The 27,912-nt window shown below is 43.6% G+C and overlaps 1 protein-coding gene across 1 annotated transcript in view; it reads left to right on the top strand.

Moving 5' to 3' along the window:
* Positions 1 to 27,912, top strand: part of LOC109870717 (CLIP-associating protein 1-like) — a 121,605-nt gene that overhangs the window by 90,037 nt on the left and 3,656 nt on the right. The window contains exons 17-39 of the mRNA XM_031805554.1: positions 1,846 to 2,000; positions 3,085 to 3,141; positions 3,949 to 4,113; positions 6,398 to 6,502; positions 7,936 to 8,039; positions 8,488 to 8,514; positions 8,917 to 9,028; positions 9,181 to 9,313; positions 9,868 to 9,931; positions 10,102 to 10,104; positions 10,253 to 10,416; positions 16,396 to 16,474; positions 17,023 to 17,166; positions 21,174 to 21,320; positions 21,463 to 21,569; positions 21,919 to 22,047; positions 22,511 to 22,649; positions 23,166 to 23,415; positions 23,705 to 23,764; positions 23,903 to 24,093; positions 24,454 to 24,582; positions 24,786 to 24,992; positions 27,174 to 27,290. Of these exons, the coding sequence (XP_031661414.1) occupies positions 1,846 to 2,000; positions 3,085 to 3,141; positions 3,949 to 4,113; positions 6,398 to 6,502; positions 7,936 to 8,039; positions 8,488 to 8,514; positions 8,917 to 9,028; positions 9,181 to 9,313; positions 9,868 to 9,931; positions 10,102 to 10,104; positions 10,253 to 10,416; positions 16,396 to 16,474; positions 17,023 to 17,166; positions 21,174 to 21,320; positions 21,463 to 21,569; positions 21,919 to 22,047; positions 22,511 to 22,649; positions 23,166 to 23,415; positions 23,705 to 23,764; positions 23,903 to 24,093; positions 24,454 to 24,582; positions 24,786 to 24,992; positions 27,174 to 27,290 (2,788 nt within the window). The remainder of the gene's footprint in view (positions 1 to 1,845; positions 2,001 to 3,084; positions 3,142 to 3,948; positions 4,114 to 6,397; positions 6,503 to 7,935; positions 8,040 to 8,487; positions 8,515 to 8,916; positions 9,029 to 9,180; positions 9,314 to 9,867; positions 9,932 to 10,101; positions 10,105 to 10,252; positions 10,417 to 16,395; positions 16,475 to 17,022; positions 17,167 to 21,173; positions 21,321 to 21,462; positions 21,570 to 21,918; positions 22,048 to 22,510; positions 22,650 to 23,165; positions 23,416 to 23,704; positions 23,765 to 23,902; positions 24,094 to 24,453; positions 24,583 to 24,785; positions 24,993 to 27,173; positions 27,291 to 27,912) is intronic.

Below are 27,912 nucleotides of genomic sequence, written 5' to 3'. Positions count from 1 at the left end.
CTCTCTCTCTCTCTCTCTCTCTCTCTCTCTCTCTCTCTCTCTCTCTCTCTCTCTATTGGTCTCTCTCTCCCTCTCTCTATTGCTCTCTCTCTCTCTCTCTTGCTCCCTCTCTCTCTCTCTCTCTCTCTCTCTCTCTCCCTCTCTCTATTGCTCTCTCTCTCTCCCTCTCTCTATTGCTCTCTCTCTCCCTCTCTCTATTGCTCTCTCTCTCTCTTGCTCTCTTGCTCTCTCTCTTGCTCTCTCTCCTCTCTCTCTCTCTCTCTCTCTTGCTCGCTCTCCTCTCTCTATCTCTCTCTCTCCTCTCTCTATCTCTCTCTCTCTCTCTTGCTCTCTCTCCTCTCTATCTCTCTCTCTCTCTCTCTCTCGCTCTCTCTCGCTCTCTCTCTCTCTCTATCTCTCTCTCTCTCTCTCTCTTGCTCTCTCTCCTCTCTCTCTCTCTCTCTCTCTCTCTCTCTTGCTCTCTCTCCTCTCTCTCTCTCTCTCTCTCTCTCTATCTCTATCTCTATCTCTATCTCTCTCTCTCTCTCTCTCTCTCTCTCTATCTCTCTATCTTTCTCTCTCTCTCTCTCTCTCTCTCTCTCTCTCTCTCTCTCTCTCTCTCTCTCTCTCTCTCTCTCTCTCTCCTGGCTAACTGGTACTAATGTTTAATTCTATAACTCTCTTCACCCGCCGCCCCCCGCTTTGATTAATGCCCAAAAGATGGCACACCTGGTAAAATTAATACGGGTAAGATCTGTGTGTGTTTGTGTGTTCTGCGTCTGTCGGGGACAGTCAAAGGTTCGGCTGAGCCCCCATTCCCCTTAAATTTAGTTTATTAGGGATTAGCGAAGGGCAAGCACTCTGTTTTATGTATGTAAAGGTGAATGTTGCATGCAGTGAAACTCACCCACCCTTTGGTCTCTGTCTGTGTGTAAGTGGTCTGTGTTAAGGGGTCAGAGGTCACTGAGGTTTAGTGTTGCCTGCCTTTCAAGGTGATCCTCTACCTCTTGGTACTCTTCTAATTATCTAGATATCACTTATAGACTTTGTTGTTCGTTTAAAGAAAGGCCTTTCCCGATCCTGTAATGTAATGCACTCTCTGACTGAGTAGGACCTCGCTTATCAAACATCTTCCAATGAATATAAGGTCACTGCTTCTACCCACATTCTATTAAACAGTGTGTGAAGGCTGGTAATAAGACTCGTTGTTGGCTGTCCTAGCACTACACAGCTGATTCAAATAACCAACTCATCATCAAGCTTTGACTATTTGAATCAGCTGTGTAGTGCCTAAATGTGCACCCGGGGGGGCGCCAGGACCGACTTGGGGAAACCCTGGGCTAAGGTGCTACTTAATCTAGGGCCAGGTCCCAGCTGTTGTGGAAAGAGAGATTCTCAATGTGTGGTGGTTGTGAGTGCATGTGTGTCTGTGTATCTAAAATTGGAGAGGTTTGCTGGAAAAATGTAAGAATACCTTTTTGATAATACAGTCCAAAATTAGCAGACATCTGAACACCCCAATCTCTTTCTCAGCATCAGTCAATGTCCCAGCTCTTAGGAACATTACTCTGCTGGATTGCAAATATGACAATGCCATTTTATTTGCGATTTGGCAAATAAACTGAAGAGTAGTTTAACATACTGTAAAGAAAGTTGTGTTGTCTTGATGTTGCTTTAGACAAACGTTTCCCAGATCCAATGCATTTCTTTGTGGGAATGTGTAGAAATATTCAGTATGTTTGTCTGTGTTTCTGAACCCCCCCATCCAGATCTTTTGTCCCCGTCTGTTTAAAGCAGTTTCTTTGTTTTGTGTCATGGTGAACTGTGGTGCACAACTGCTTGGATACAGTATCATTTGTAGTGTAGTGGCTTCAACTCTCTTACTAACTCCCTGTGTGTTTTGTTTTCTACAGGTCGTGTGCGTACGAGGAGGACAAGCGCTGGCAGTGCCGTCGGAGCCAGCGCTACTGTGACTGACAGCAGGGGGCGCAGCCGAGCCAAAATGGTATCCCAGTCCCAGCGTGAGTACACACACACACACACACACACACACACACACACACACACACACTGTCAGCAAAAGAACCCAAGACCGATTTCATTCCCTTACAGCACACTGTCTGAACTCAGGGAAGCCGTCCACAATGTCATCTCCAGTCTCTCTCATTCTCATGTAAACCCCCAGTATGACCTTTATCCTGTCTGCTGTGAGCTCATACTACATCTTCAGTTTATATACAGTACCAGTCAAAAGTTTGTACACACCTACTCATTCAAGGGTTTTTCTTTATTTGGACTATTTTCTATATTTTAGAATAATAGTGAAGATATCAAAACAATGAAATAACACACATGGAATCATGTAGTAATCAAAAAAGTGTTGAACAAATCAAAATATATTTTAGATTCTTCAAAGTAGCCTTCCTTTGCCTTGATGTGACAGCTTTGCACACTCTTGGCATTCTCTCAACCAGCTTCACCTAGAATGCTTTTCCAACAGTCTTGAAGGAATTCCCACATATGCTGAGCACTTGTTGGCTGCTTTTCCTTCACTCTGCAGTCCAACTCATACACTAGGTTCTCTTCAGTTTATATACCATTTATTTTTATTTAACTAGGCAAGTCAGTTAAGAACAAATTATTATTTACAATGACGGCCTAGGAACAGTGGGTTAACTGCCTTGTTCAGGGGCAGAATGACAGATTTTTACCTTGTCAGCTCGGGGATTCGATCTAGCAACCTTTCTGTTACTGGTCCAACACTCTAACCACTAAGCTACCTGCCACCCCAAAATACTAGGTTCTCTTCAGTTTATATTCTAGGTTCTCTTAATTTCTCTCGTCAGTCTGTGTGATGTTTTACCTCATACATTGTACATCCTGAAGGAACTTTGAGCGCCTGTTATGTGTTTGGTTTTCTCTCTCCCACTGTCCCTCTCACTCTCTGAAGCCTCAATGAGGGGCTTCAATGATATGTGCATGTGTAACATGACATCGACAGATAACATCTGGCCCAGTGCATGCTGGGCTAACACTACTCTCTGTCACATTTGACCGTTTTATTTTCACGTCCTGTTCTGCCGCTTGCTACCATAACAACCACAGGATCCAGATCTGCTAACCCCACTGGCGGTGGTAAGGCCCGGACTTCATCCAATCAGAGTAAAGAATCCAGTTCTTAGTCCCATCCCTTCCTCCTGTGCAGTTCTCTGCATGTCAATCAATTCATTATTTTATGGTCCATTCAACTCAAGTGCATGTTTATTATTTCAGTCTGACAAGTGTTTTGATTGGTACATTTTGTTGTCAATTGTTGATTGTTGTCTGTGTTCTCTGAACTGTTTTCATTGTTGATGCCATTGTTGTTGTTGTTGTTGTTGTTGTTGTTGTAATCACTGGTTGGTTTTCCCACAGCCCAGTTAGACCCTGGATTCAACCCATCTTGTTTGTCCTGCAACTGTTTATATGTCCCTCCCTATCTATCTCATCAAAGCTGAAATCCAATATCTATGTTAGGATAGAAAGAGAATGTTATTGGTCCCATTACCTCAAGTGTTGGTTTGACATTCTGTGGATTATTCCCCTCCAAATCACCATGGCACTGTAAACACACAGAGATATGTGCTCAGTTGGTGTGGCTCTAGTAAAGCCAAAGTTGTGGGTTCAATTCCCACTGGAATCACATGCACATTATGCACTCACTGTACTGTAAGTGGCTTTACATAAGTGTCTGCTAAGAGTTGTATATGATTATTTTATTACTACAATAAAAGGGACATATGCCATTAGAAACATTTAAGTAATGAAATATTCCCCCAGAAAGAACGAGATAGAAAATTAGGTAATTCAGCTTTGAGCCGTGACAGAACCTTCCCAGCATGCCATGAAGAGGTGCGTCGTTCTGCTCGCTGTGACCATCGTATCGTTTCACTCTCTGCCTGTGACTCCTGTGCGTTGTCCTTCCTGCAGCTGGCAGTCGCTCCAGTTCCCCTGGCAAGCTGCTGGGCCACTCGTCTGGGTACGGGAGGATCAGCAGGCCCCCCTCAGCCTCCAGCACCCCTGCAGACAAGAGGAGCAAGGTCCCCCGCAGCCAGGGCTGCAGTAGAGATTCCTCTCCCAGCCGACTGGGACTAGGTAATGGACCTTTTACATGTCCTCACATCTTCAGCATTGTGCATGTAAACACAAAATAAATCATGTATTCACTCTATATGAGGAAAAAGAGATTTGTAATTTGCTAGCAACGCACATAGTAACTAAGTAACCGCCTAAAAGAACAGTGTATTACCTACACACTGGATACACATACATAACAGACAGCACATGTATGCTGATCAGTAGGATACCACACACATGCTGTCGAGGGCCATGTATGTGTCAAAACATGCCGGTGATATGCCCAAAGTCATCATTGTGCACTCATATCAATCTAGTGATAACCTTATATACAGTACACCAAGTGTGTCCTTTGAAGCTCAGATACACTATCTTGGTTTTCCTGGTCATAAACACAAAACAAGGAAACACAATAAGCACAAAAGATAAGCCTTGAATGCAAGGATACCCACATAGTAAGGTTATGACGCACCAATGGACCCTTTGAACTCAAAAGGGGGCAGCAGGTAGCCTTACGGTTAAGAGCGTTGGGCAGTAACCGAAAGGTCGCTGGTTCGAATCTCCGAGCCGACTAGGTGAAAAATCTGTCGATGTGCCCTTGAGCAAGGCACTCTGGATAAGAGCTTCTGCTAAATGACTAAAATGTAAATACTGAATGGCAAATACTGAATAACAAAATACTGAATAGTAAAATACTGAATAACAAAAAATTGTATGGTAAAATACTGAATAACCAAATACTGAATAACCAAATACTGAATAGTAAAATACTGAACAACAAAATACTGTATGGTAAAATACTGAATGGTAAAATACTGAATAACAAAATACTGAATGATAAAATAGTGAATGTGAAAAGGCAAGGTCCCTTGGAAAGAGGGGTGAACGGTAAGAGCCTGTCTTTCATCTTCTATGGACTGTAGCTGTCTCTCAGGGTTAGCAGCTAAGAAGAACTCACTGTTTTGGGAGGAGTCTCTCATCCAAGCATGTCACATCATTGGGGTGGCCCCTCCTCTTTCAGGAAACGTGGATGAGCCTCTGTAGGTCAAGCTCTGTCATCAGCAGCCCAGCTTATGTCCTTCCTTCCAGTCAGACTGAGTCACTGTGTCACGATCGTCGTAAGAACACTCGGACCAAAGCGCAGCGTGAAATCAGTTCGACATTTTTTATTATAAGTGAACCGCACAACAAAACAATAAACGAAACGTGACGATCTGGAGTGCTCACACGCAACAACACAAAAACAAGATCCCACAAAAACACAGTGGGAAAATGGCTGCCTTAATGTGATCCCCAATCAGAGACAACGATAAACAGCTGCCTCTGATTGGGAACCATACCAGGTCAACATAGAAATACACAACCTAGATTACCCACCCTAGTCACACTCCGCCCTAACCAAATAGAGATTAAAAGCCTCTCTATGGTCAGGAAGTGACACACTGGCCCTGTCCTATTGCTTTGATTGATTGGTCTGTGTATTTCATCGACCAAACAGCTCCCCCCATCTTAGCTTCTTGTCTGTCGCTCTGTCTGTCGCTCTGTCTGTCGCTCTGTCTGTCTGTCTGTCGCTCTGTCTGTCGCTCTGTCTGTCGCTCTGTCTGTCTGTCTGTCTGACGCTCTGTCTGTCTGTCTGTCTGTCTGTCTGTCTGTCTGTCTGTCTGTCTGTCTGTCTGTCTGTCTGTCTGTCTGTCTGTCTGTCTGTCTGTCTGTCTGTCTGTCTGTCTGTCTGTCACTGACTGTCATTCCTGAATTGGGAAGGCTGCCTTTTTTACATCAGTAAATTGACAATTAGACATTGCAATGTTTTTAAGTTTGTATTTTTGTCTTCTTCTGAGTCATTTTCAGTTCATATTTTTTGTTATAATTGACTATAATGGTTTGTCTTTCTTTGGTGTTTTTACCATATCTTTATTTTTATACCCTCTTCTAATTCTTAATAGTTTTCTTTGTTTTTATTTTGTGTATTAACTCTGTTTATCTGTTGTAAACTACAGTCATACCAATCGTCTTTTCATTGACAACCTAATCCTTGTCACAAAATAACAAAAACATTTCAAAATGGACTTGCGCTAACTTAAGTTCTAAAATTGAACCTGATGTCCAGCAGACGCCAACCCACCACCATGCCCCAGAGTCCTCCTCCCCCTCACCCCCTCTCTTATTGCAGTCCCCAACCCCAGCCCAACCCCAGGCATCACCTCACTAACCCCAAACCTGTGTTCTACTGCCCTACTGACAGCCAGGCTGTGTGGTAAAGCTCTTGTTCCTGGTACTCCTCTCTCCTCCTACCACATGCTAGCGAGGAGCCGTATCCCCCGGCCCAGCATGAGTCAGGGCTGCAGCAGGGAAACCTCTAGGGAAAGCAGCCGAGACACCAGCCCTGCTCGGTGTTTCAAGCCTCTTGGTGAGTACCACGACCAACCGGACACCAGGAGGCCTCCCGTAAGCAGCAAGGCCCACTAGTACCCACTCCTCAGCCCCCGCCTCTAAACCCCTACTCTCTGTCCCAGCCTCCCTGTACACCCCAGGATGTCTAGATAGAAGATCCCCCTCTAGAACTTCTCTTTCCTGCTCTGATCTACTCTGCCTGCACTAACCCTCTCAATGTTTCTGGAATATAATCACTGCACTGTCTTGTTTGTGTCTGTCTTGTTGGGAATTCTCCAAGTCTCATGCTATATAAATATTTGTGTGCCTTTGTATGTGTAATATAATGACCAGCAACATGGAAAGATCACGAAAATCTCTGGATGTTCTAGGATTCTGTTTTTGGTCCAATGAAAAATGATTTGGCACATCTCATAATAAATGTAAATCAAGAGGCAGAATAGGTAGTGACTACAGTAAACAGTGTACTGTATGTGTCATCGTATTCAATGTCCATAGCTGACCTGCTTCTCAGCTCTCTCCTGTGCTCCTGCCACATCTCAGGAAATGACACAACTTTGTCACTGCTTTGTCATGGGGGACAACAACAAGAGGGACAAAGTGGGATACATGAGGGATACCCGCCCCTCCTATCCTATGACTGTTGTAGATGTGGTTGGTTGCTCATAATCATAGTGGATTAATGCAGCCAGGCGTTGAGCCTGAGTCAACTACAGAGGACGGTACCTGTTACGTTTGTGTCACTAACGCCCCGGGTGTCATCCACCCCTCCTCCTGTCCCTTGCAGCCTCCCGACGTACTTCCCGCTCTACCAGTGCCCTATCCACGGCTGACCCCCACGGCCAGTCAGGTGACCTGCATGCCCCACCCTCTCATTTCCACATTTAGCGATTATGCCAGAATGAGTCCATGCATGTTGCTGTGAGGGCTGTGCCCACCCTGCCACAGGAGGCAATATTTTGTTCAAACTTTTGAGGAGGAGATCTGTAAGCGTGCTGCTTTGTCATATTATGTGTCGTTATCATCTGCTTCAATATGATGTTTTGGGATTTTCTTTTAAAAAGCTTGTGTTACTGTGTAATCTAAAGGCCTGTCCCCATCTGTATGATTTTCTCCTTGTTAGTGACTTTTTGGACATTGTATGATGTATTTGTACTTCAGTGTATTGAGTATCTCATATAAGAGTTGTTTTTTTCCCCGTTTGCAAGTGTCAGTTTCTTTTCTCTTCATTTCAGATGAGCACTAATCATTCTCTGGTGATTTCTGTTGGTGGCATATTTTTCACTATTCATTTTTTACATATCACTCAAGCTTTCTGGTGTTTTAGTTTTCAATCTTTTTGGTGTATCGTCTGTAAACCCCGTCATATTGCCTTTTGTCTCCCTAGAGCAAGATACCATTGACTTTGTCTTGTGTTACTCCACTCACCCCCCTCTCCTCTCCCCCCAGATCGGTTTGGTTTGATTCACCAGGACCGTATCTCTGCCTCAGTAAATGCCATGAGAGTCCTCAACACTGGCACTGAGGTGGAGGCTGCTGTGGCTGATGCACTGGTAAGTCACCAATCAACTTTTACCAGCTGCCAGTTCTGAAGACAGTTTGTCTTAAGGTAGAGTTACACTTAGTCAGTCCCTCATTAAGGCATGCCAGTTAATCGATGAGGACTTGATGTGGAAACCATATGCATTTTAAGTGTGTGTTTAGATGTTTACTGTGGGCCCTCCTAAAAACGAATGAATCCCAGTTTTTTTTGTTGTCAGAAAATCAAACTGCATTGAGTAGTAAAATGTAATGAGATGAAATGAAGCCTGTGTTTGTGTATGCCAATCAGAATGTCAGTATATATTTCAATAAGAAAGACTTTGACTGCAAGAAAGTCAACATTGTTACCATGTAGATAAAAACATGTCTTATCTTATTCCCAAGCAGGACTGCAGTCATGATATTTTCCCTCTAAAATATCCCTCTTTCTCTTTCCTGCTTGGTTGCCTGTAACTTCAGCTGTTAGGAGACTCCAGAAATAATAAGGTAGTTGTCCAATTCATGTACCGTTTGGTTATTCATTCTATTCACTAATCAACAAAAATGCAAAGTACCATCACTAAATGTTGCTATTTGGCCAAAAGCAATTGCTGGCAGATTTTAGTTTATTATTCAATCAAATATTATTAACAATCGGCATTCTTATAACATTATTTAATCATCTCTCTGCATGTTCATATCAATCATGAAAAATCAACAGTTGGAACAAATTGCATGGCTACCTCATTCATTGTGAATGGCATCGTATCGTAGCCCATTAAATCCTACTTCCTGGTTGAGTTTGAGTGACAAAGTGACCAGAGGTCTAGCTTGCCTGTCCCACTTCTCTCCTGGTCCTATGAACAATGACCTCACTATTACCCATTCCTTTCCATTCTCTCCGAACAGAGGAAGCCTATGAGGCGGCGGTATGAGTCTCCGGGTATCTATTCTGACGACGATGCTAACAGCGACGCATCCAGTGCATGCTCAGAGCGCTCATACGGGTCCAGGAACGGAGGTATGTGGTCCTGTGTTGTTACTGAGTTGGTAAGAACATGGAACTAGCAACATAAGGGTAGTGGGTTCGAATCCTGCTAGATTCACATAGACTAAAATGTATGCACTTGGATAAAAACATCTTCTGAATGGTATATATATATGATTATCTAGGTATCCCTCACTACCTGCGTCAAACGGAGGATGTGGCGGAGGTGCTAAACCACTGTGCCAGCTCCAACTGGTCAGAGAGGAAGGAGGGGCTGCTGGGTCTGCAGAACCTACTCAAGAACCAAAGAATACTCAGGTGGGTGCGGGGTTAGGGGGTTGGACTTTTTGGAAGTCATGTCACTGTAACTATGCTGATCTGCTCCTACCTCTGTCATGTAGGGTTCACTAAGTATTTTCTATGCATTGCTGTCTTTTTGGATGGCATTGGAGATAGTAGAATTGTTGTTATAAATGTTCTGCCAGCTGTGGATAGGGTTTGAAGTAGTCTTGATTCTTTTTCATATATAAATGATGATTTCCTTTTTAAAATTGTTCAACTTTTAAAGAGGATATCCTGTCAAGGAGAGTCCAGCAGGGTGTTTATTTTCATAGCTTTCCTTAATAGAGGGAGAAATGACTGGTCACGAGGACCCTGCAGCTACAATGCCGCCCGTCAGGTGGTAAAGTGGAAGATGAGTTTCAGAGGAGTCAGTTTGTGAGACAAGGCCATTTGTCTGCTTGCTCTCCCTGTGAGGGCAGCAGCATTGTCTCCAGAAGGAGCTGCTTTAAATCAAGCCTCTCTGACATCTATTAGTGATGTCTGCCTGTGTTTACTAATGTCTGCCAGTGGATGCTGTTTGTGTGTTGCAGCCGAGTGGAGCTGAAGAGACTATGTGAGATCTTCAGCAGGATGTTTGCAGATCCACACAGCAAGGTAAGTGACAGGATGTTCACCTGTGTTGTTTGAATGTTTCAATACATTGACACACTCACTCATAACTTTTACTTTTGACATTCAAAAACCCATTGCTTTGCAGTGATTTGTCTGAAAACTAATTGAGTGTTTTGTTGCATGGCCTGCTTTGGTGTGGATTTTAACAACAGAGAGTAAGTGTGTGTTTTTATTCTTTCAATTTTCTACTGTACAGACACCTATTGCCTGTATTGTTACTTTTATAAAGGTGCTGTGTGTGTGTGTGTGTGTGTGTGTGTGTGTGTGTGTGTGTGTGTGTGTGTGTGTGTGTGTGTCCCTCAGGTGTTTAGTATGTTTCTGGAGACTCTGTTGGACTTTATCTTGGTGCATAGAGAAGACCTGCAGGACTGGCTGTTTGTCCTGCTCACCCAGCTACTGAAGAAGATGGGAGCTGACCTGCTGGGGTCTGTCCAGGCCAAGGTCCAGAAGGCTCTGGACATCACCAGGTATGGACCTCTACATCCCCCCTCCGATAACATCTCTAAACATTTTCACGCAATGCCGACCCAAACCAAACTGTGCTTTGCTTGGATATTGTCTTTTTACACACCTTTTAAACATTGTTCGAGCACTTGAGGGTTTCTCATGAAACCAGTTTTAAAATGTCTATAGCAAAATGAGTTACAAAACCATGGTCAACTATCATTCTGAGGATTAAGATGTCTAGTTTTTGGGAAAGTGTCTCATTTGAAATACATTTTACATTTCCGCCTGAATTTTGTACATTTTCACACCAAATTCAGATTCTCAGGTCATTTTATGTAAAACATAATTTAGAAAACCAAACTTGTTTGAATAAAACACAAAATACTGTGTTTTGCTGTAGTTTGTCCATAAATCATAAAATGTTTATATTTACATTCAACTATAATACAGTTGAAGTCGGAAGTTTACATACACAGGTTGGAGTCATTAAAACTCGTTTTTCAACCACTCCACAAATTTCTTGTCAAACTATAGTTTTGGCAAGTCGGTAAGGACATCTACTTTGTGCATGACACAAGTAATTTTTCCAACAATTGTTTACAGAGAGGTTATTTCACTTATAATTCACTGTATCACAATTCCAGTGGGTCAGAAGTTTACATACACTAAGTTGACTGTGCCTTTAAACAGCTTGTAAAATTCCAGAAAATTATGTCATGGCTTTAGAAGCTTCTGTTAGGCTAATTGACATCATTTGAGTCAATTGGAGGTGTACCTGTGGATGTATTTCATGGCCTACCTTCAAACTCAGTGCCTCTTTGCTTGACATCATGGGAAAATCTAAATAATTCAGCCAAGACTGCAGAAAAAATTTGTAGACCTCCACAAGTCTGGTTCATCCTTGGGAGCAATTTCCAAATGCCTGAAGGTACCACTTCATCTGTTCAAACAATAGTACGCAAGTATAAACACCATGGGACCACGCAGCCATCATACCGCTCAGGAAGGAGACGCGTTCTGTCTCCTAGAGATGAACGTACTTTGGTGAGAAAAGTGCAAATCAATCCCAGAAGAAGCCACTGCTCCAAAACCAATGTGCAAAAAAGCCAGACTACGGTTTGCAACTGCACATGGGGACAAAGATCGTACTTTTTGGAGAAATGTCCTCTGATCTGACGAAACAAAAATAGAACTGTTTGGCCATAATGACCATCGTTATGTTTGCAGGAAAAAGGGGAGGCTTGCATGCTGAAGAACACCACCCAAACCGTGAAGCACGGGGGTGGCAGCATCATGTTGTGGGGGTCCTTTGCTGCAGGAGGGACTGGTGCACTTCACAAAATAAATGGCATCATGAGGAAGAAAAATTATGTGGATATATTGAACAAGGTGATTAGCTCACTAAAGAACTCTAAAGCCAAAGATGTGTTTGGGATGGACTCTACCTTTCTTAAAAACTACAAAGAGTCACTCATTGGTCCCATTACTAAGGTCACCAACACATCTATTGGTCTCGGTGTGTTTCCAAGGGTATGGAAGTCGGCCATAATAACGGCCATCTTTAAATCAGGAGACCCTGCTAACGTGAGTAACTACAGGCCCATTAGTATATTACCTGTGGTGTCAAAGGTTGTTGAAAAGTGTGTAGCAGAACAACTGATTGCCCACCTCAACAACAGCCCCTTCACATTACACTCCATGCAGTTTGGCTTCAGAGCGAAACACTCCACAGAAACGGCCAACTGCTTTCTTCTGGAAAATGTGAAGTCCAAGATGGACAAAGGGGGTGCTGTTGGGGCTGTGTTTCTGGACCTAAGGAAGGCTTTTGATACTGTTAACCATGAGATTCTCATCACAAAATTGTCCAAGTTCAACTTTTCCCCTGATGGATGAAATCATACCTTGAAGGCAGAACTCAGTGTGTCAGAGTGAGCAATGAGCTGTCGCCCACTCGTAGCTATGATGTGGGCGTGCCCCAAGGGTCAATACTGGGGCCCCTCCTGTTCAGCCTGTACATTAATGATCTGCCTTCTGTCTGTACTGGGTCTGAAGTTCAAATGTATGCAGATGATACAGTGATATATGTGCATGCAAAGAGCAAACAACAAGCTGCACAAGAACTCACTACTGTAATGGTCCAGGTTACAAAGTGGCTCAGTGACTCGTGTTTGCATCTCAATGTGAAAAAAACTGTTTGCATGTTCTTCACAAAGAGGGCAACAGATGCTACTGAGCCAGATGTCTATGTGTCAGGGGAGAAGCTCCAGGTGGTATCCGATTTTAAGTACCTTGGCATCATACTTGATTCCAACCTCTCTTTTAAAAAGCATGTGAAAAAGGTAATTCAAATAACCAAATTCAACCTAGCTAATTTCCGATTTATACGAAATTGTATGACTACAGAGGTAGCAAAACTGTACTTCAAATCTATGATACTCCCCCACTTAACATACTGCTTGACTAGTTGGGCCCAAGCTTGCTGTACAACATTAAAACCTATTCAGTCTGTCTACAAACAGGCTCTCAAAGTGCTTGATAGGAAGCCCAATAGCCATCATCATTGTCACATCCTTAGAAAGCATGAGCTCTTGAGTTGGGAAAATCTTGTGCAATACACCGACGCATGTCTTGTATTCAAGATCCTCAATGGCCTGGCTCCCCCTCCACTCAATATTTTTGTTAAACAGAAAACCCAGACATATGGCAGCAGATCCACAAGGTCTGCCATGAGAGGTGACTGTATAGTTCCCCTAAGGAAAAGCACCTTTAGTAAATCTGCATTCTCTGTGAGAGCTTCCCATGTCTGGAATACACTGCCATCAGACACACATAACTGCACCACATATCACACTTTCACAAAATGCTTGAAGACATGGCTAAAGGTCAATCAGATTTGTGAACATGGTCCCTAGCTGTGTGTTGCCACTCCATGTTGTCTGTTGTCTGTAGCTTGTGAGGTGTGGAAACACGTTGTTGCTTTTATGAATTTTGTCTTGCTGCTTTTTGTTTTATGCTGCTCTGTCTGTATGCTACGTCTTGCTTGTCCTATGTTGCTCTGTCTGTATGCTATGTCTTGCTTGTTCTATGTTGCTATTGTCTATATTGTAATTGTTTTTAATAACCTGCCCAGGGACTGCGGTTGAAAATTAGCCGGTTGGCTAAAACCGGCACTTTTACTGAAATGTTGATTAATGTGCACTGTCCCTGTAAAAATAAAAAATAAAAAATAAAAAATAAATAAATAAACATCTCAAGACTAGAGGTCGACCGATTATGATTTTTCAACGCCGATACCAATTATTGGAGGACCAAAAAAAGCCGATACCAATTAATCAGCTGATTTTTATATATTTGTAATGAAGACAACAATTACAACAATACTGAATTAACACTTTTAAAAACATTTTTTTATTGTTTTGGAATTTCACCCCTTTTTCTCCCCAATTTCGTGGTATCCAATCGTTTTAGAAGCTACAATCTTGTCTCATCGCTACAACTCCCGTACGGGCTCGGGAGAGACTAATGTTGAAAGTCATGCATCCTCCGATACACAACCCAACCAAGTCGCACTGCTTCTTAACATAGTGCGTATCCAACCCGGAAGCCAGCCGCACCAATGTGTCGGAGGAAACACTGTGCACCTGGCAACCTTGGTTAGCGTGCACTGTGCCCGGCCCGCCACAGGAGTCACTGGTGCGCGATGAGACAAGGACATCCCTACCGGCCAAGCCCTCCCTAACCCGGACGACGCTAGGCCAATTGTGCGTTGCTCCACGGACCTCCCGGTCGCGGCCGGTTACGACAGAGCCTGGGCGCGAACCCAGAGTCTCTGATGGCACAGCTGGCGCTGCAGTACAGCGCCCTTAACCACTGCGCCACCCGGGAGGCCCTACACTTGTATTTTAACTTCATATAATACATCAATAAAATCAATTTAGTCTCAAATAAGTAATGAAATATGTTCAATTTGGTTTAAATAATGCAAAAACACAGTGTTGGAGAAGAAAGTAGAAGTGCAATATGTGCCATAACATCCCCAAGAGGTAAAATATATAGTGAAAACAATAGTGGTCCTAAAACGGAACCTTGAGGAACACCGAAATTTACAGTTGATTTGTCAGAGGACAAACCATTCACAGAGACAAACTGATATCTTTCCGACAGATAAGATCTAAACCAGGCCAGAACTTGTCCGTGTAGACCAATTTGGGTTTCCAATCTCTCCAAAAGAATGTGGTGATCGATGGTATCAAAAGCAGCACTAAGGTCTAGGAGCACGAGGACAGATGCAGAGCCTCGGTCCGATGCCATTAAAATGTCATTTACCACCTTCACAAGTGCCGTCTCAGTGCTATGATGGGGTCTAAAACCAGACTGAAGCATTTCGTATACATTGTTTGTCTTCAGGAAGGCAGTAAGTTGCTGCGCAACAGCCTTTTCTAAAAATTTTGAGAGGAATGGAAGATTCGATATAGGCCGATAGTTTTTTATATTTTCTGGATCAAGGTTTGGCTTTTTCAAGAGAGGCTTTATTATTGCCACTTTTAGTGAGTTTGGTACACATCCGGTGGATAGAGAGCCGTTTATTATGTTCAACATAGGAGGGCCAAGCACAGGAAGCAGCTCTTTCAGTAGTTTAGTTGGAATAGGGTCCAGTATGCAGCTTGAAGGTTTAGAGGCCATGATTATTTTCATCATTGTGTCAAGAGATATATTACTAAAACACTTGAGCGTCTCTCTTGATCCTAGGTCCTGGGAGAGTTGTGCAGACTCAGGACAACTGAGCTTTGAAGGAATACGCAGATTTAAAGAGGAGTCTGTAATTTGCTTTCTAATAATCATAATCTTTTCCTCAAAGAAGTTCATGAATTTATCACTGCTAAAGTGAAAGTCATCCTCTCTTGGGGAATACTGCTTTTTAGTTAGCTTTGCGACAGTATCAAAAAGGAATTTCGGATTGTTCTTATTTTCCTCAATTAAGTTTGAAAAATAGGATGATCGAGCAGCAGTAAGGGCTCTTCGGTACTGCACGGTACTGTCTTTCCAAGCTAGTCGGAAGACTTCCAGTTTCAACCGGACAATAACGTTGTCAATATAAAAGGTAAACAAGAAAGGCACTCTCTCTGGTCGCGTGCATGAAAAAGCTCTGTGACACGGCAGTGTCCACTCATTCAGACTGTTCTTACTCCCTAATTTTTCAGAATACAAGCCTGAAACAATTTCTAAAGACTGTTGACATCTAGTGGAAGGCATAGGAACTGCAATTTAGGGCCTAATCAATGGATACTGTAATGGCATTGAATAGAAAACTACAACAACAACAAAAAATCCTTTAGAGTGTTTTCTATCCAAATCTACTAATTATATGCATATCCTATCTTCTGGGCCTGAGTAGAAGGCAGTTTAATTTGGGCATGCTTTTCATCCAAAATTCCAAATGCTGCCCCCTACCCTAGGGAAGTTAAAGTGGCTAGTGATACATTACATCAAGATGGCAGATGCAGTAGATGGTATAGCGTACAGTATATACATATGAGATGAGTAATGTAGGGTATGAGAACATTATATTAAGTGGCATTGTTTAAAGTGGCTAGTGATCCATTTAATTACATCAAGATGCAGTAGATGGTATAGAGTACAGTATATACATATGAGATGAGTAATGTAGGGTGTGTAAACATTATATAAAGTGGCTAGTGATAAATTGATACATACATTTTTCCATTATTAAAGTGGCTAGAGTTGAGTCAGTATGTTGGCAGCAGCCACTCAATGTTAGTGATGGCTGTTTAACAGTCTGATGGCCTTGAGATAGAAGCTGTTTTTCAGTCTCTCGGTCCCCGCTTTGATGCACCTGTACTGACCTCGCCTTCTGGATGATAGCGGGGTGAACAGGCAGTGGCTCGGGTGGTTGTTGTCCTTGATGATCTTTCTGGCCTTCCTGTGACATCGGGAGGGCATGTAGTAACTTTTAGTGTTTTCTGTTTTGTTCTCCTTAGGGAGTCTTTTCCGTTTGATCACCAGTTCAACATCCTGATGAGGTTCATTGTTGACCAGACACAGACACCCAACCTCAAGGTACAGTTTGCATAGAATGTTACCTAGCTAGATGATTTTCTGTTTGTTTTAGGGATTGGCTCAGGGTCTAAGAGTTTATGATTTCAAATACCAGTAGACACAGTGCCATGGTGATATTGTCAAATATTTTAAAAGTAAACTTGCTAAATTCCTGTGTGAATCATGTAGCTTAACACTCTGTATGAATCATGTAGCTTAACACTCTGTGTGAATCATGTAGCTTAACACTCTGTATGAATCATGTAGCTTAACACTCTGTATGAATCATGTAGCTTAACACTGTGTGAATCGTGTAGCTTAACACTGTATGAATCATGTAGCTTAACACTCTGTATGAATCATGTAGCTTAACACACTGTATGAATCGTGTAGCTTAACACTTTGTGTGAATCGTGTAGCTTAACACTCTGTGTGAAACGTGTAGCTTAAAACTGTATGAATCATGTAGCTTAACACTCTGTGTGAATCATGTAGATTAACAGTCTGTGTGAATCATGTAGCTAAATACTGTGTGAATCTTGAAGCTAAACCATCTGTGTATCTTGCAGGTGAAGGTGGCCATTCTGAAGTACATAGAATCACTGGCAAGACAGATGGATCCGACAGACTTTGTCAACTCCAGTGAAACACGACTGGCTGTATCTCGCATCATTACCTGGACCACAGAGCCCAAGAGCTCCGACGTCAGGAAGGTGCAGTGCCTATAGAAAGTCTACAACCACTTGAAATGTTTTCACATGTTGTTGCGTAACAAAGTGGGATTGAACTAGGTTTAATTGTAATTTTTTTGTAATTGATCTACACAAAACACTGTCAACATAATGTCAAAGTGAAGAAAAAAAATCTACACATTTTATAAATTCATTCAAATTAAATAACTAAAATATAGTCGTTGCATAGGTATTCACCCACTTTGTCGAGGCAAGGCTAAGTTATTCAGAAGTAAACTTGGGCTTAACAAGTCACATAATAAGTTATATGGACTCACTCTGTGTGAAATAATAGGGGTTGATATGATTTTTAATGACTACCTCTTCTTTTGTCCCCCATACAACATCTGTAAGGTCCCTCAGTCAAGTATTGAATTTCAAGCACAAATTCAACTACAGACCAGGGAGCTTTTCGTAAGCATACAGAAGGGCATTGATTGGTAGATGGGTTACAATAACAAATTAGACATTGAATATCTCGTAAAGCATGGTCAAGTTAATAATTATGCTGTGGATGCAGTATTAAACCACCCAGACACATGGGCGGTTTAATACAGTCGTCCTCCTGAACTGGATGATTGCAGTCGTCCTCCTGAACTGAGCTGCAGGACAGGAAGGAAACATGCTTAGGGATGTCACCATGAGGCCATTGGTGCTTTTAAACAGCTACAGAATTCAATGCCTGGGATGGGATATAATTGAGGATAGATCAACAACATTATAGTGACGCCACAATAATAACCTAAATGACAGAGGGAAAGGAATAATTACAAATAAACAGAATGAAAATATTCCAAAACATGTTAATGTATGAAACAACATTAACATGTTTTGGAATATTTCCATTGTATTTATATGTAATTATTAATTTCTCTATGTCATTTAGGTCATTATTGTGCCGTCACAATAAAGTAATACACTGTTTGGCCTAAATGCAAAGCCTTATGTTTGGGGCAAATCCAGCACATCACTGAGAAACGGCCTCCGTCATGTTATGGGTATGCTTGACATCGGCAAGGACAAGGGAGTTTTTTTTGGGGATAAAAAGAAACTGAATAGAGCTTAGCACAGGCAAAAGCCCAGAGGAAAACCTGGTTCAGTCTGCTATCCACCAGACACTGGGAGAGGAATTCACCTTTCAGCAGGACAATAACCTTAAATACAAAGCCAAATCTACTGGAGTTGCTTACCAAGAAGACCTGGAGTTGCGAAGTTACAGTTTTGACTTAAATCTACTTGGCAGTCTATGGCAAGACTTGAAAATGGCTGTCTAGCCATGCTCCCCAACACCTTGACAGAGCTTGAAGAATTCTGAAAAGAGTAATGCAAATATTGCACAATACAGGTGTGCAAAGCTCTTATGAGACTTACCCAGGAAGACTCACAGCTGTAATCGCTGACAAAGGTGTTTCTAACATTTATTGACTCAGGGAGGGTTGAATACTTATAATTAAGGTATATTAGTGTTTTATTTTTCATTAATCCAAAAAATGAAATAACCTTTTCACTTTGACAGTACGAAGTGTTTTGTACAGATCGTTGACAGAAAATGACAGTTAAATCCATTTGAATCCCACTTTGTAACACAATAAAATGTGAAGGAATCCAAGGGGTTTGTAGACTATAGGCACTGTATGTCTCAGTGGAAAGTAGGACCTACTAGTTATGGCATAGTCCCAAGGGTCTGCTTAATAAATACCATCTGAATGACATGCTCTCCAGGCAGAAAACAATGATAATACTGCAATGCTAATAGTACAGCAGCTGGATTACTTCCTCAGCTTTACTTTTTTTTTAGGAAAGGTTCGCTTTGATTAAGTCTGTCATCAGTTATTGTTAACTCTTAGCAAAACTCAGACACCCTCCTTTAGAAGAAATGCATTGAACAGTTTTTAAATGTTATCCATATTAAAATGTAGTTATGTAGCTATCGATACACAGGGATTTACGTCATTTCAATTACTACAGATTTTATGTTTGTATTTGTTTATGTTCTTATTAACTGTGTTGGCAATGAAGCCATGTTCCACCAGAAATGACCTGGTGATAAGACTCTGCTATCTCTCTGTTCTGTGGCAGGACATGTGTTCACTCTTGGGTTGTTTGTTTTTCCACCACTGCTAGTTCCAATTTAAGTCCTCAACTAGTTTTTAACACAGGACGTACCTTACACTGTAGGGTATTAAAAACAGCTAGCCTAAAAATAATCTTTAAAGGAATGGGAAATAAATATTATTTTCCTGCTTTTAATTGTTTTATAATAGAAACAAACTTTATATACCCCACTTGCATCCCACAGGAGGACCCTGTTAACAGCTATAACCCTGTCTATGTTTATAGTAGTGTACTACTATAAACATCTGCTTTCCTTTGTCAAAACTACAATACCCATAATTCTACCTCCCTGCCACTGTGCCCCAGACCCTTCATAACTGGGTGGTGGAGGAGCTATCAGGCAGGTCCAGTACTGCAGCCTTACTGTCCCAGCAGGCCGGGGAGGGTCAACTGGAAGAGAGGTGTAAGCAGGTAGTGCCTCATCAACCAATCACTGTCCACCGCCAAGCACGCACCGCCTGCCGAGCTGCACAGATGCCTAGCTGCCTCAAAGAGTGTGAAATGATCTCAAGTGTGGCCTTGCCTTTTTTACCTCACCTTCACGCTCTAGCCCTTTCTACTGCTCGCTTTAACCTACAGTAGCTATGCCTTGCGAATTTGATTCTGGATAAATGGGCAGGTTTGAAAGTAAAACTGCTGTTGTTCGCCAACAGAACACTACTACAATACAACAAAGAATTTAGGTCATTAGGTCTCAGGAGTATGTGAATGGATTGTTGCTTGTTCTAAGTTCTACCGACCGATATCATCGCTGAATAACAATGTGAAAACTTGAATGCTATTTTCCCTTTTGTTCTGTGCCTAACACATTGTCTGTTTTGAACCACATTAACAGCCTCTACATATGCATGCTGACATGGTCGTTTCTAGTAGAAAGAATTACTTTAATTATTTAAAATGGTTTTGTATTTATTAAGGTAATGTCTCAGTCCTTGTTATAAGCAATGTCTAACCTGCTAGAATGAAGTACTTGTGAATTTAATATTTAGTTTTTAAAGCATGATGTCACTCACCACAAATGTATATTACAGTAGAAGTTGCAAAACCGTGTTTGACAATGTGATCAACTGTGATTTCGATTTTTGGACTGTTTCTCTGTACTGTTTTATTCAGTATATACCACTACAGACACAGCAGTTTCAAGGTGTACATCCAAGTCTCTCCACTGGTATGGTTAGCTGACAAATTCATTTTAGTTCCTGGAGGAGCAAAGAGCTTCCCTGTAAGAATACATAACCCACTATTGACTATATGTCCCTGTTCCCCCTATCTGTCCCCCATGTAGCCCCTAACCCACTATTATCTATGTCCCTGTTCCCCCTATCTGTCCCCCATGTAGCCCCTAACCCACTATTGACTATATGTCCCTGTTCCCCCTATCTGTCCCCCATGTAGCCCCTAACCCACTATTATCTATGTCCCTGTTCCCCCTATCTGTCCCCCATGTAGCCCCTAACCCACTATTATCTATGTCCCTGTTCCCCCTATCTGTCCCCCATGTAGCCCCTAACCCACTATTATCTATGTCCCTGTTCCCCCTATCTGTCCCCCATGTAGCCCCTAACCCACTATTATCTATGTCCCTGTTCCCCCTATCTGTCCCCCATGTAGCCCCTAACCCACTATTATCTATGTCCCTGTTCCCCCTATCTGTCCCCCATGTAGCCCCTAACCCACTATTATCTATGTCCCTGTTCCCCCTACCTGTCCCCCATGTAGCCCCTAACCCACTATTGACTATATGTCCCTGTTCCCCCTATCTGTCCCCCTTGTAGCCCCTAACCCACTATTGACTATATGTCCCTGTCCCCCTATCTGTCCCCCAGACAGTCCATAACCCACAATTTACTACTGTATGTCCCTCTGCCCCCCAGGCAGCCCAGGTTGTGCTGATCTCTCTGTTTGAGCTGAACACTCCAGAGTTCACCATGCTGCTGGGAGCCTTGCCCAAGACCTTCCAGGACGGGGCCACCAAGCTGCTTCAGAACCACCTGAAGAACTCCAGCAACACCAGCAGCGTGGTAAATGAGTACAAGCAGGGATAAAAGGGAGGGGGATCTGTTTACACTAGCAGCCTTATCAATTTTGGTGAGGTCATTAGTAATATTTTATTTTTGGTGCATATTTACCATTTATAAACATGTTTGTCTCTTTCTTTCTCAGAGTTCTCCCAGCAACACTATTGGGCGGACCCCAAGCCGGCACCCCCCAAGCCGGACCAGCCCTCTCACTTCCCCAACCAACTGCTCCCATGGGGGGCTATCTCCCAGGTACGTACCCACCTTCTCTGACCTCCATCCACAGGTGCCAGTGTCTGTTTGTCTCCTAATGCATGGCTAAACCACAGAGCGCTGCTTGACTGACTGAGGGCTTGTTCTCCTTCACCATGCATTCTAATACTCTACTCATATTAACGCATGCCAACCTCTAACCACAACTCAGACTATAGTTTATTTTTCTCTTCCCTCCTCTCTCTCTCTGTGCTGCACTCCTCCCTTCTTCTTTCTCTATTTTTCCTTCCTTCTTTCTCTCTCTCTCCTCTGTGTCTGTGGCCCCTTGTGTTGTTGCCCCCACCCTGTCCCGTTCTCTCCTTCTCCGCCCGTTCGTCTGTGGCCACAGTCGGTTGTGGGGTGGGTGTTGGAGTGGCGATGGGCTACCTAAGCACCCTCCTCCCCCTCATCCTCCTCCACCTCACTCCACCCCCGCCGGCCCCGCCCTCAGGGTCCTCCGCAGAGCGTACTCTCCCAGGTAACACACCTAGGGGCGGAGCCTCAGTTCCCTAGGATGGGCAGGACAGGAAGTGACACGTCGTGCTTCTGTTATCCTCCCAATATTTCCTCGACCAAATGGGTTTGGGAACATAGGGAACATTTTCCTTTTTTTTGTTGTCTCTTTTTGCACTATGGTGTCAATGTTCTCTGGGGATGTATCAGTCCCTCCTAACTAATCCCTTACAAGTGACAAATTGGGTAGTTAGAACATCACACACCATCATCCATTTTCAGAGCTTTGCCCAGAATACATCTTTACCTATCTGTCTGAAGGTCATCTACTTAGCTTGCAGAAGCATTGACCTCTTGTACGGTGTCAGACTGAAACAGCAAGTGTCCTTATAAGTGTATTCATGTGTGTGTGCAGCTTTACTGTTTGTGTGTCTGCTGTCCTGAGGGACACTTTATATAAATCCTCTCTTCCTGTTCTGTCTCCTTAGTATGTTGGAGTATGACACAGAGAACATGAACTCTGATGAGATCTACAGCTCCCTGCGAGGGGTCACAGAGGCCATCCAGAGCTTCAGCTACCGCAGCCAGGAGGACCTCAACGAGTTGAGAGGGAAGAGGGACGATGCTGTGAGTCCCAACCTCTGCATTGGAAGTGTCCTCTCTCCTCGCCCCTTATCAAAACGCATAGGAGGATACATCCAAAGTCCCACCCCTTTCACCTCCTCTAATGAATTTTGAGTAAGAGGCGAAGAGAGAGGACATGAAGACAAACAAATTGGGAAAGAGCCCAGTGCCCATATCCACAAAGCATCTCAGAGTAGAAGTGCTGATCAGCACTCGTACTCTGAGATGCTTTGTGGATACTGGACCAGGACTTCATGTTGCGTTCCTATATACCTTTCTGGTTCACAGCAGGTTGGTGACCCCTTAATTGGGGAGGACAGGCACATTGTAATGTCTGGAGCGGAATTAGTGGAATGGTATCAAATACATCAAACACATGGTTACCATGTGTTTGATGCCATTCCATTTACACCATTCCAAATATTACTATGAGCCGTCCTCCCTCAGCAGCCCCCACTGCCCTGGATGTCATAACCAATTCCACGTCTGAGACTAACCGTGTTCTCTCTCTCCCCCCAGGCGGGACGGGAAGGTGTGGCGCCCTCTCCAGGCTCTGATGCCCGCCTGGGGCTGGATGTGGTGGAGGGTGGGCGTACGGCCCTGGATAACAAGACCTCCCTTCTCAACACCCCGTCCCCCCGCTCCTTCTCTGGGCCGCGAACCAGGGAGTTCGCCCCCTACGGATACGGAGACACCATCACCTCATCCTACGACAAGAGCGCCCTGAAGGAGGCCGTGTTTGATGACGACGTGGAGCAGTTTAGAGACTGTGAGTCACCTTTGACCTCTGCTTGAACCTTGATCCTGTGACTCCACCTCCATGTTGACCACCTCTGATCCATCCTGTGATGTCATGACATGATGGTGTGACGTCTACAGGTTTAGGCAACACAAAGAAAGAATAGATTTGGTCCATCCTAGTGTTACATGCTGGCTGAAACCAAAGTGATGGAATGTTTAGACCAAAAACATTGGGATTAGGATGGCCCTTTATCTGCATTGAAAAGTGAGTCTGATTGTCTTCCTCCCTCCTCTCCCACTTCTTCCCTCCTCTACAGGCCGTCGGCAGGACAGCAGTGGTGAAAACAAGATGGTGCTCTCTAAGGGCTTTGCTCCAGGTAGAGATGCTGTTTCCATTGCCATCCATTTCCTTGTCACTTGCTTTTTTGTTGGTACATGGGGTTACTAGCTAGCTAGGGCTGAGTGTTATATGAACCGGACCACTCACCCAGTCTTCTCCTCTGTCCTCTCCCCAGGTTCCCAGGACCACTCGGACCTGGTTGCAGACCTGCTGAAGGAACTGTCAAATCACAATGAACGCGTGGAGGAGCGTAAAGGGGCGCTGGTGGAGCTCCTGAAGATCACCCGGGAGGACAGCCTGGCCGTGTGGGACGAACACTTCAAGACCATCCTCCTACTGCTCCTGGAGACACTGGGGGATAAAGACGTAGGGATCCTTTACTTTTACTAGTTCTGACATGACAGACAGACTGCAGCTAGTTGGAAGGTTTTACTTGCAATGATGGTGATTATTATTGTGACAAACACATTCATACATAATAATAAGACTGCATCCCCAACTACCTCACTGATTATTTGTTTAGCTGCAAATGTAAAACATTCTGAAGCTGAAAGATATGGCTTTTGGAGTGTGGGTGTGGGGTGCATGTCTGTGAGCAGGGGTGCATGTCTGTGAGCAGGGGTGCATGTCTGTGAGCAGGGGTGCATGTCTGTGAGCAGGGGTGCATGTCTGTGAGCAAGAATGCATGTATGGTTTGTAATGGTGGCTTGTTACCCTCCCATGCAGTACACTATCCGGGCCATGGCACTGAGGGTACTGAAGGAGATACTGCGGAACCAGCCGGCCCGCTTCAAGAACTACGCTGAACTCACCATCATGAAGACCCTGGAGGCACACAAAGACTCCCACAAGGAGGTGCAACTCCTTATATTTATACTCCCTGGTGTCCCCCAAGGCTCGGTACCAGTCCTGTTCTCTCTGTATACTAAGTCCATTCTTGCTTCTGTCATATCTTCCACATGGTCTCTCTTATCACTGTTACACCCAGAGCAGTTCTCTGTCATCAAACCCATGATATAAATCACCATATAAACCTTCTCCCTCCACTTCCCCCGTAGGTGGTAAGAGCAGCGGAGGAGTCTGCCTCCACCCTAGCCAGCTCCATCCACCCAGAGCAGTGTATCAAGGTGCTGTGTCCCATCGTTCAGACGGCTGACTACCCCATCAACCTGGCTGCCATCAAGATGCAGACCAAGGTGATCGAACGCATCACCAAGGAGTCCCTGCACCAGCTGCTGCCTGACATCATACCAGGACTACTGCAGGTGAGAATCTGGTCCTGTTTTGCATTATGTGAGTGTTTGGTAAGAGTGTGGTGCTACGCTGGTTACGGCAACCCACTGGGCACAAACTAGTTAAATCAAAGTTGTTTCCATGTCATTTCATATTTGTTTTTATATGTGATGAAGTTGAATCAAACATTGGATTTGCAAAAAATAGTCAATTTTTTTAATTTCTTTCACACAACTTTTAACCTAAATCCAATGACATGGTTACATTTTTTGTTGATTTCCATATGAATTCACTTTAGTTAGCAACTCAATCAAATGTAAATCCAAACTAGATGTTGAGATGAAGACGTCTGTGCCTAGTGGGAAGGTTGTGGGTTCAATTTCTGCATGGATTACATAGTTATTCATATGAAATGTATACTGTTTATAGACTATGATGATATTGTCTATATGAATGCAGCTGCCACTGTATTGAAGCCATTGGACAAAGTTTATCGTAGCACACTACACATTATTAATGGCGATATGTTCAGTACACACCACTGCATAGGTTCAGTACACACCACTGCATAGGTTCAGTACACACCACTGCGTAGGTTCAGTACACACCACTGCGTAGGTTCAGTACACACCACTGCGTAGGTTCAGTACACAACACTGCGTAGGTTCAGTACACACCACTGCGTAGGTTCAGTACACAACACTGCGTAGGTTCAGTACACAACACTGCATAGGTTCAGTACACACCACTGCGTAGGTTCAGTACACAACACTGCGTAGGTTCAGTACACACCACTGCGTAGGTTCAGTACACAACACTGCATTGGTTCAGTACACAACACTGCATAGGTTCAGTACACACCACTGCATAGGTTCAGTACACAACACTGCATAGGTTCAGTACACACCACTGCGTAGGTTCAGTACACAACACTGCATAGGTTCAGTACACACCACTGCGTAGGTTCAGTACACAACACTGCATAGGTTCAGTACACAACACTGCATAGGTTCAGTACACAACACTGCATAGGTTCAGTACACAACACTGCGTAGGTTCAGTACACACCACTGCATTATGGCACAGAAAGTAGGCCGGCCCTCTTTGCTTTACACTCTTTTTGTTTATAAAGTCCTCCTGCATTAACCTCCGCCGTACCTTACTTCAGACCCGGTCTCAGGAGTGGCTAGTTAGGTAAATCTGCTTTTAGTTTTTTTTGCACCTTACTTGTGGAATGCTCTATGAAGTTGGATGAGTTGGTGACTCTAGGACAATTCAAAAGGCTGATTCAGGACCTTTGTTTGTTTTCTATGCTTGTGTTTTGCTTTTTCGTGTATTGCCGTTGTTTTTGTTTTATATATTGTTGATATGTGTATTGATGTGTATAGTGATGATATTGACGTGTATACTTTATATTGTTGATGTGTATATTGATGTGTATATTGATGTGCATTGATGTGTATATAGGTCTCATCTGTGAAAGAGACCTTGATCTCAGCATGACTACCTTTGTAAATAAAGGTTCAATAAAAAACATGTAAAATTGCATAAGTTGCTTTTGAAGAAAGTGTCTGCTCAGTGGCATGTATTATGTTATTATATAGAATGCGGGACTAGTGAAGGGGGCATTGCAGAGGGAAAATAGAAACATCCTTTTTTTGCATCAGCACCATATTGGTTCATGTTCTTACTTGGACAGTGGGAACTGTTTGTTCCTGAAAATGTTTCTCTCTAGGTGTGGAGTTGTGAATGGAGTGGTGGACAGATAATGTCTCAATCATCCTGCGACTGCACAGAAAACAAAGTGTTTCTCTGTTCTTAATGTAAATAGTGGTTTTAGCTCTGTAGATGACTTGGTTTAGAACTCCTGTGATGCAGGATTAGGGTAAGTGGTCATGGAAAGAAAATCTAGTAGAAACATCCTTGGTAGTTTCTAGGCCTACACTGTATTTGTTCATGTTCATATTTTGACAGTGAGAACTGTTTGCCTTATTTGTACCTGGAAATGTTTGCCTGTACTCTGCCCCTGGGCACACACCTCTGCCACTCCTCCCACGTTCCCAATGACCTGTTGTTCTATGTGTGCTCGTTCACGAGTGTGTTCGCTGCTAGCTGATTCGGTGTGTGTGTGTGTGTGTGTGTGTGTGCTTGTTTCTCTGTGTGTTTCTCCTGCTGGCAGCCAGTCCAGTGATAGTCTGTATGTCTGTTCCCAGGGCTATGACAACACAGAGAGTAGTGTTCGCAAGGCCAGCGTGTTCTGTCTGGTGGCCATCTACTCCGTGATTGGAGAAGAGCTCAAACCACACCTGCAGCTACTCACGGGCAGCAAGGTACGCTACCCACCACTGGCATGTGCTCGTCTGCATCTCAAAGTCCTCACACACACACACGTCCCCCAAACACAACCCCCTTATCGGTTTTCCAGGTTTTTATTTCGCCTCTGGTTTCGACTGGTTTGGTCTGTGGTGTGTGGTTTGGATGTACAGTAAGGGTAATTGGAGTGCATACGGGGGCACTGGAGTCCATCAGGGTCATACTCATTAGGACACACTGTAGCAAAACATTGTGCAATTGCAAACGAAAAACTGTGTTTCTTATTGGACAAGTTCAGGTAGTACTTCCTCGTTTCGGACCGTTTTCTTCCGTTTTGTGCCTTATGAACACTATCCAATGTGAATCCCCTTTCCCCCCTCCTATTCCTGGTTTCTGACAGGCAGGCCAGGCAGAAAGTGAGAGTAAGAGAGTGTGTGCTGGCTGGATTGAGCCTGTTGCACAATGACCTTGGCTGGGTTGAGAAAGCAGCAGGGTCACGGAGCATTGGCTCGTAGGTTCATCGCTACAGCGACCGTTTAATTAGTTAGCGTTTACACCTTATTAGAGACTCTGGACCCTCACGACATTCCAAGCAGTGCCATGCCCAAAGCCTAATCCTAGAGCCGCCGTAGTAAGTAG

Source organism: Oncorhynchus kisutch, linkage group LG26, assembly GCF_002021735.2.
Source record: "Oncorhynchus kisutch isolate 150728-3 linkage group LG26, Okis_V2, whole genome shotgun sequence".
NCBI lineage: Eukaryota > Metazoa > Chordata > Actinopteri > Salmoniformes > Salmonidae > Oncorhynchus > Oncorhynchus kisutch.
Note: the sequence above shows the minus strand (reverse complement) of the source record. Positions and strands in the feature narration are given on the sequence as shown.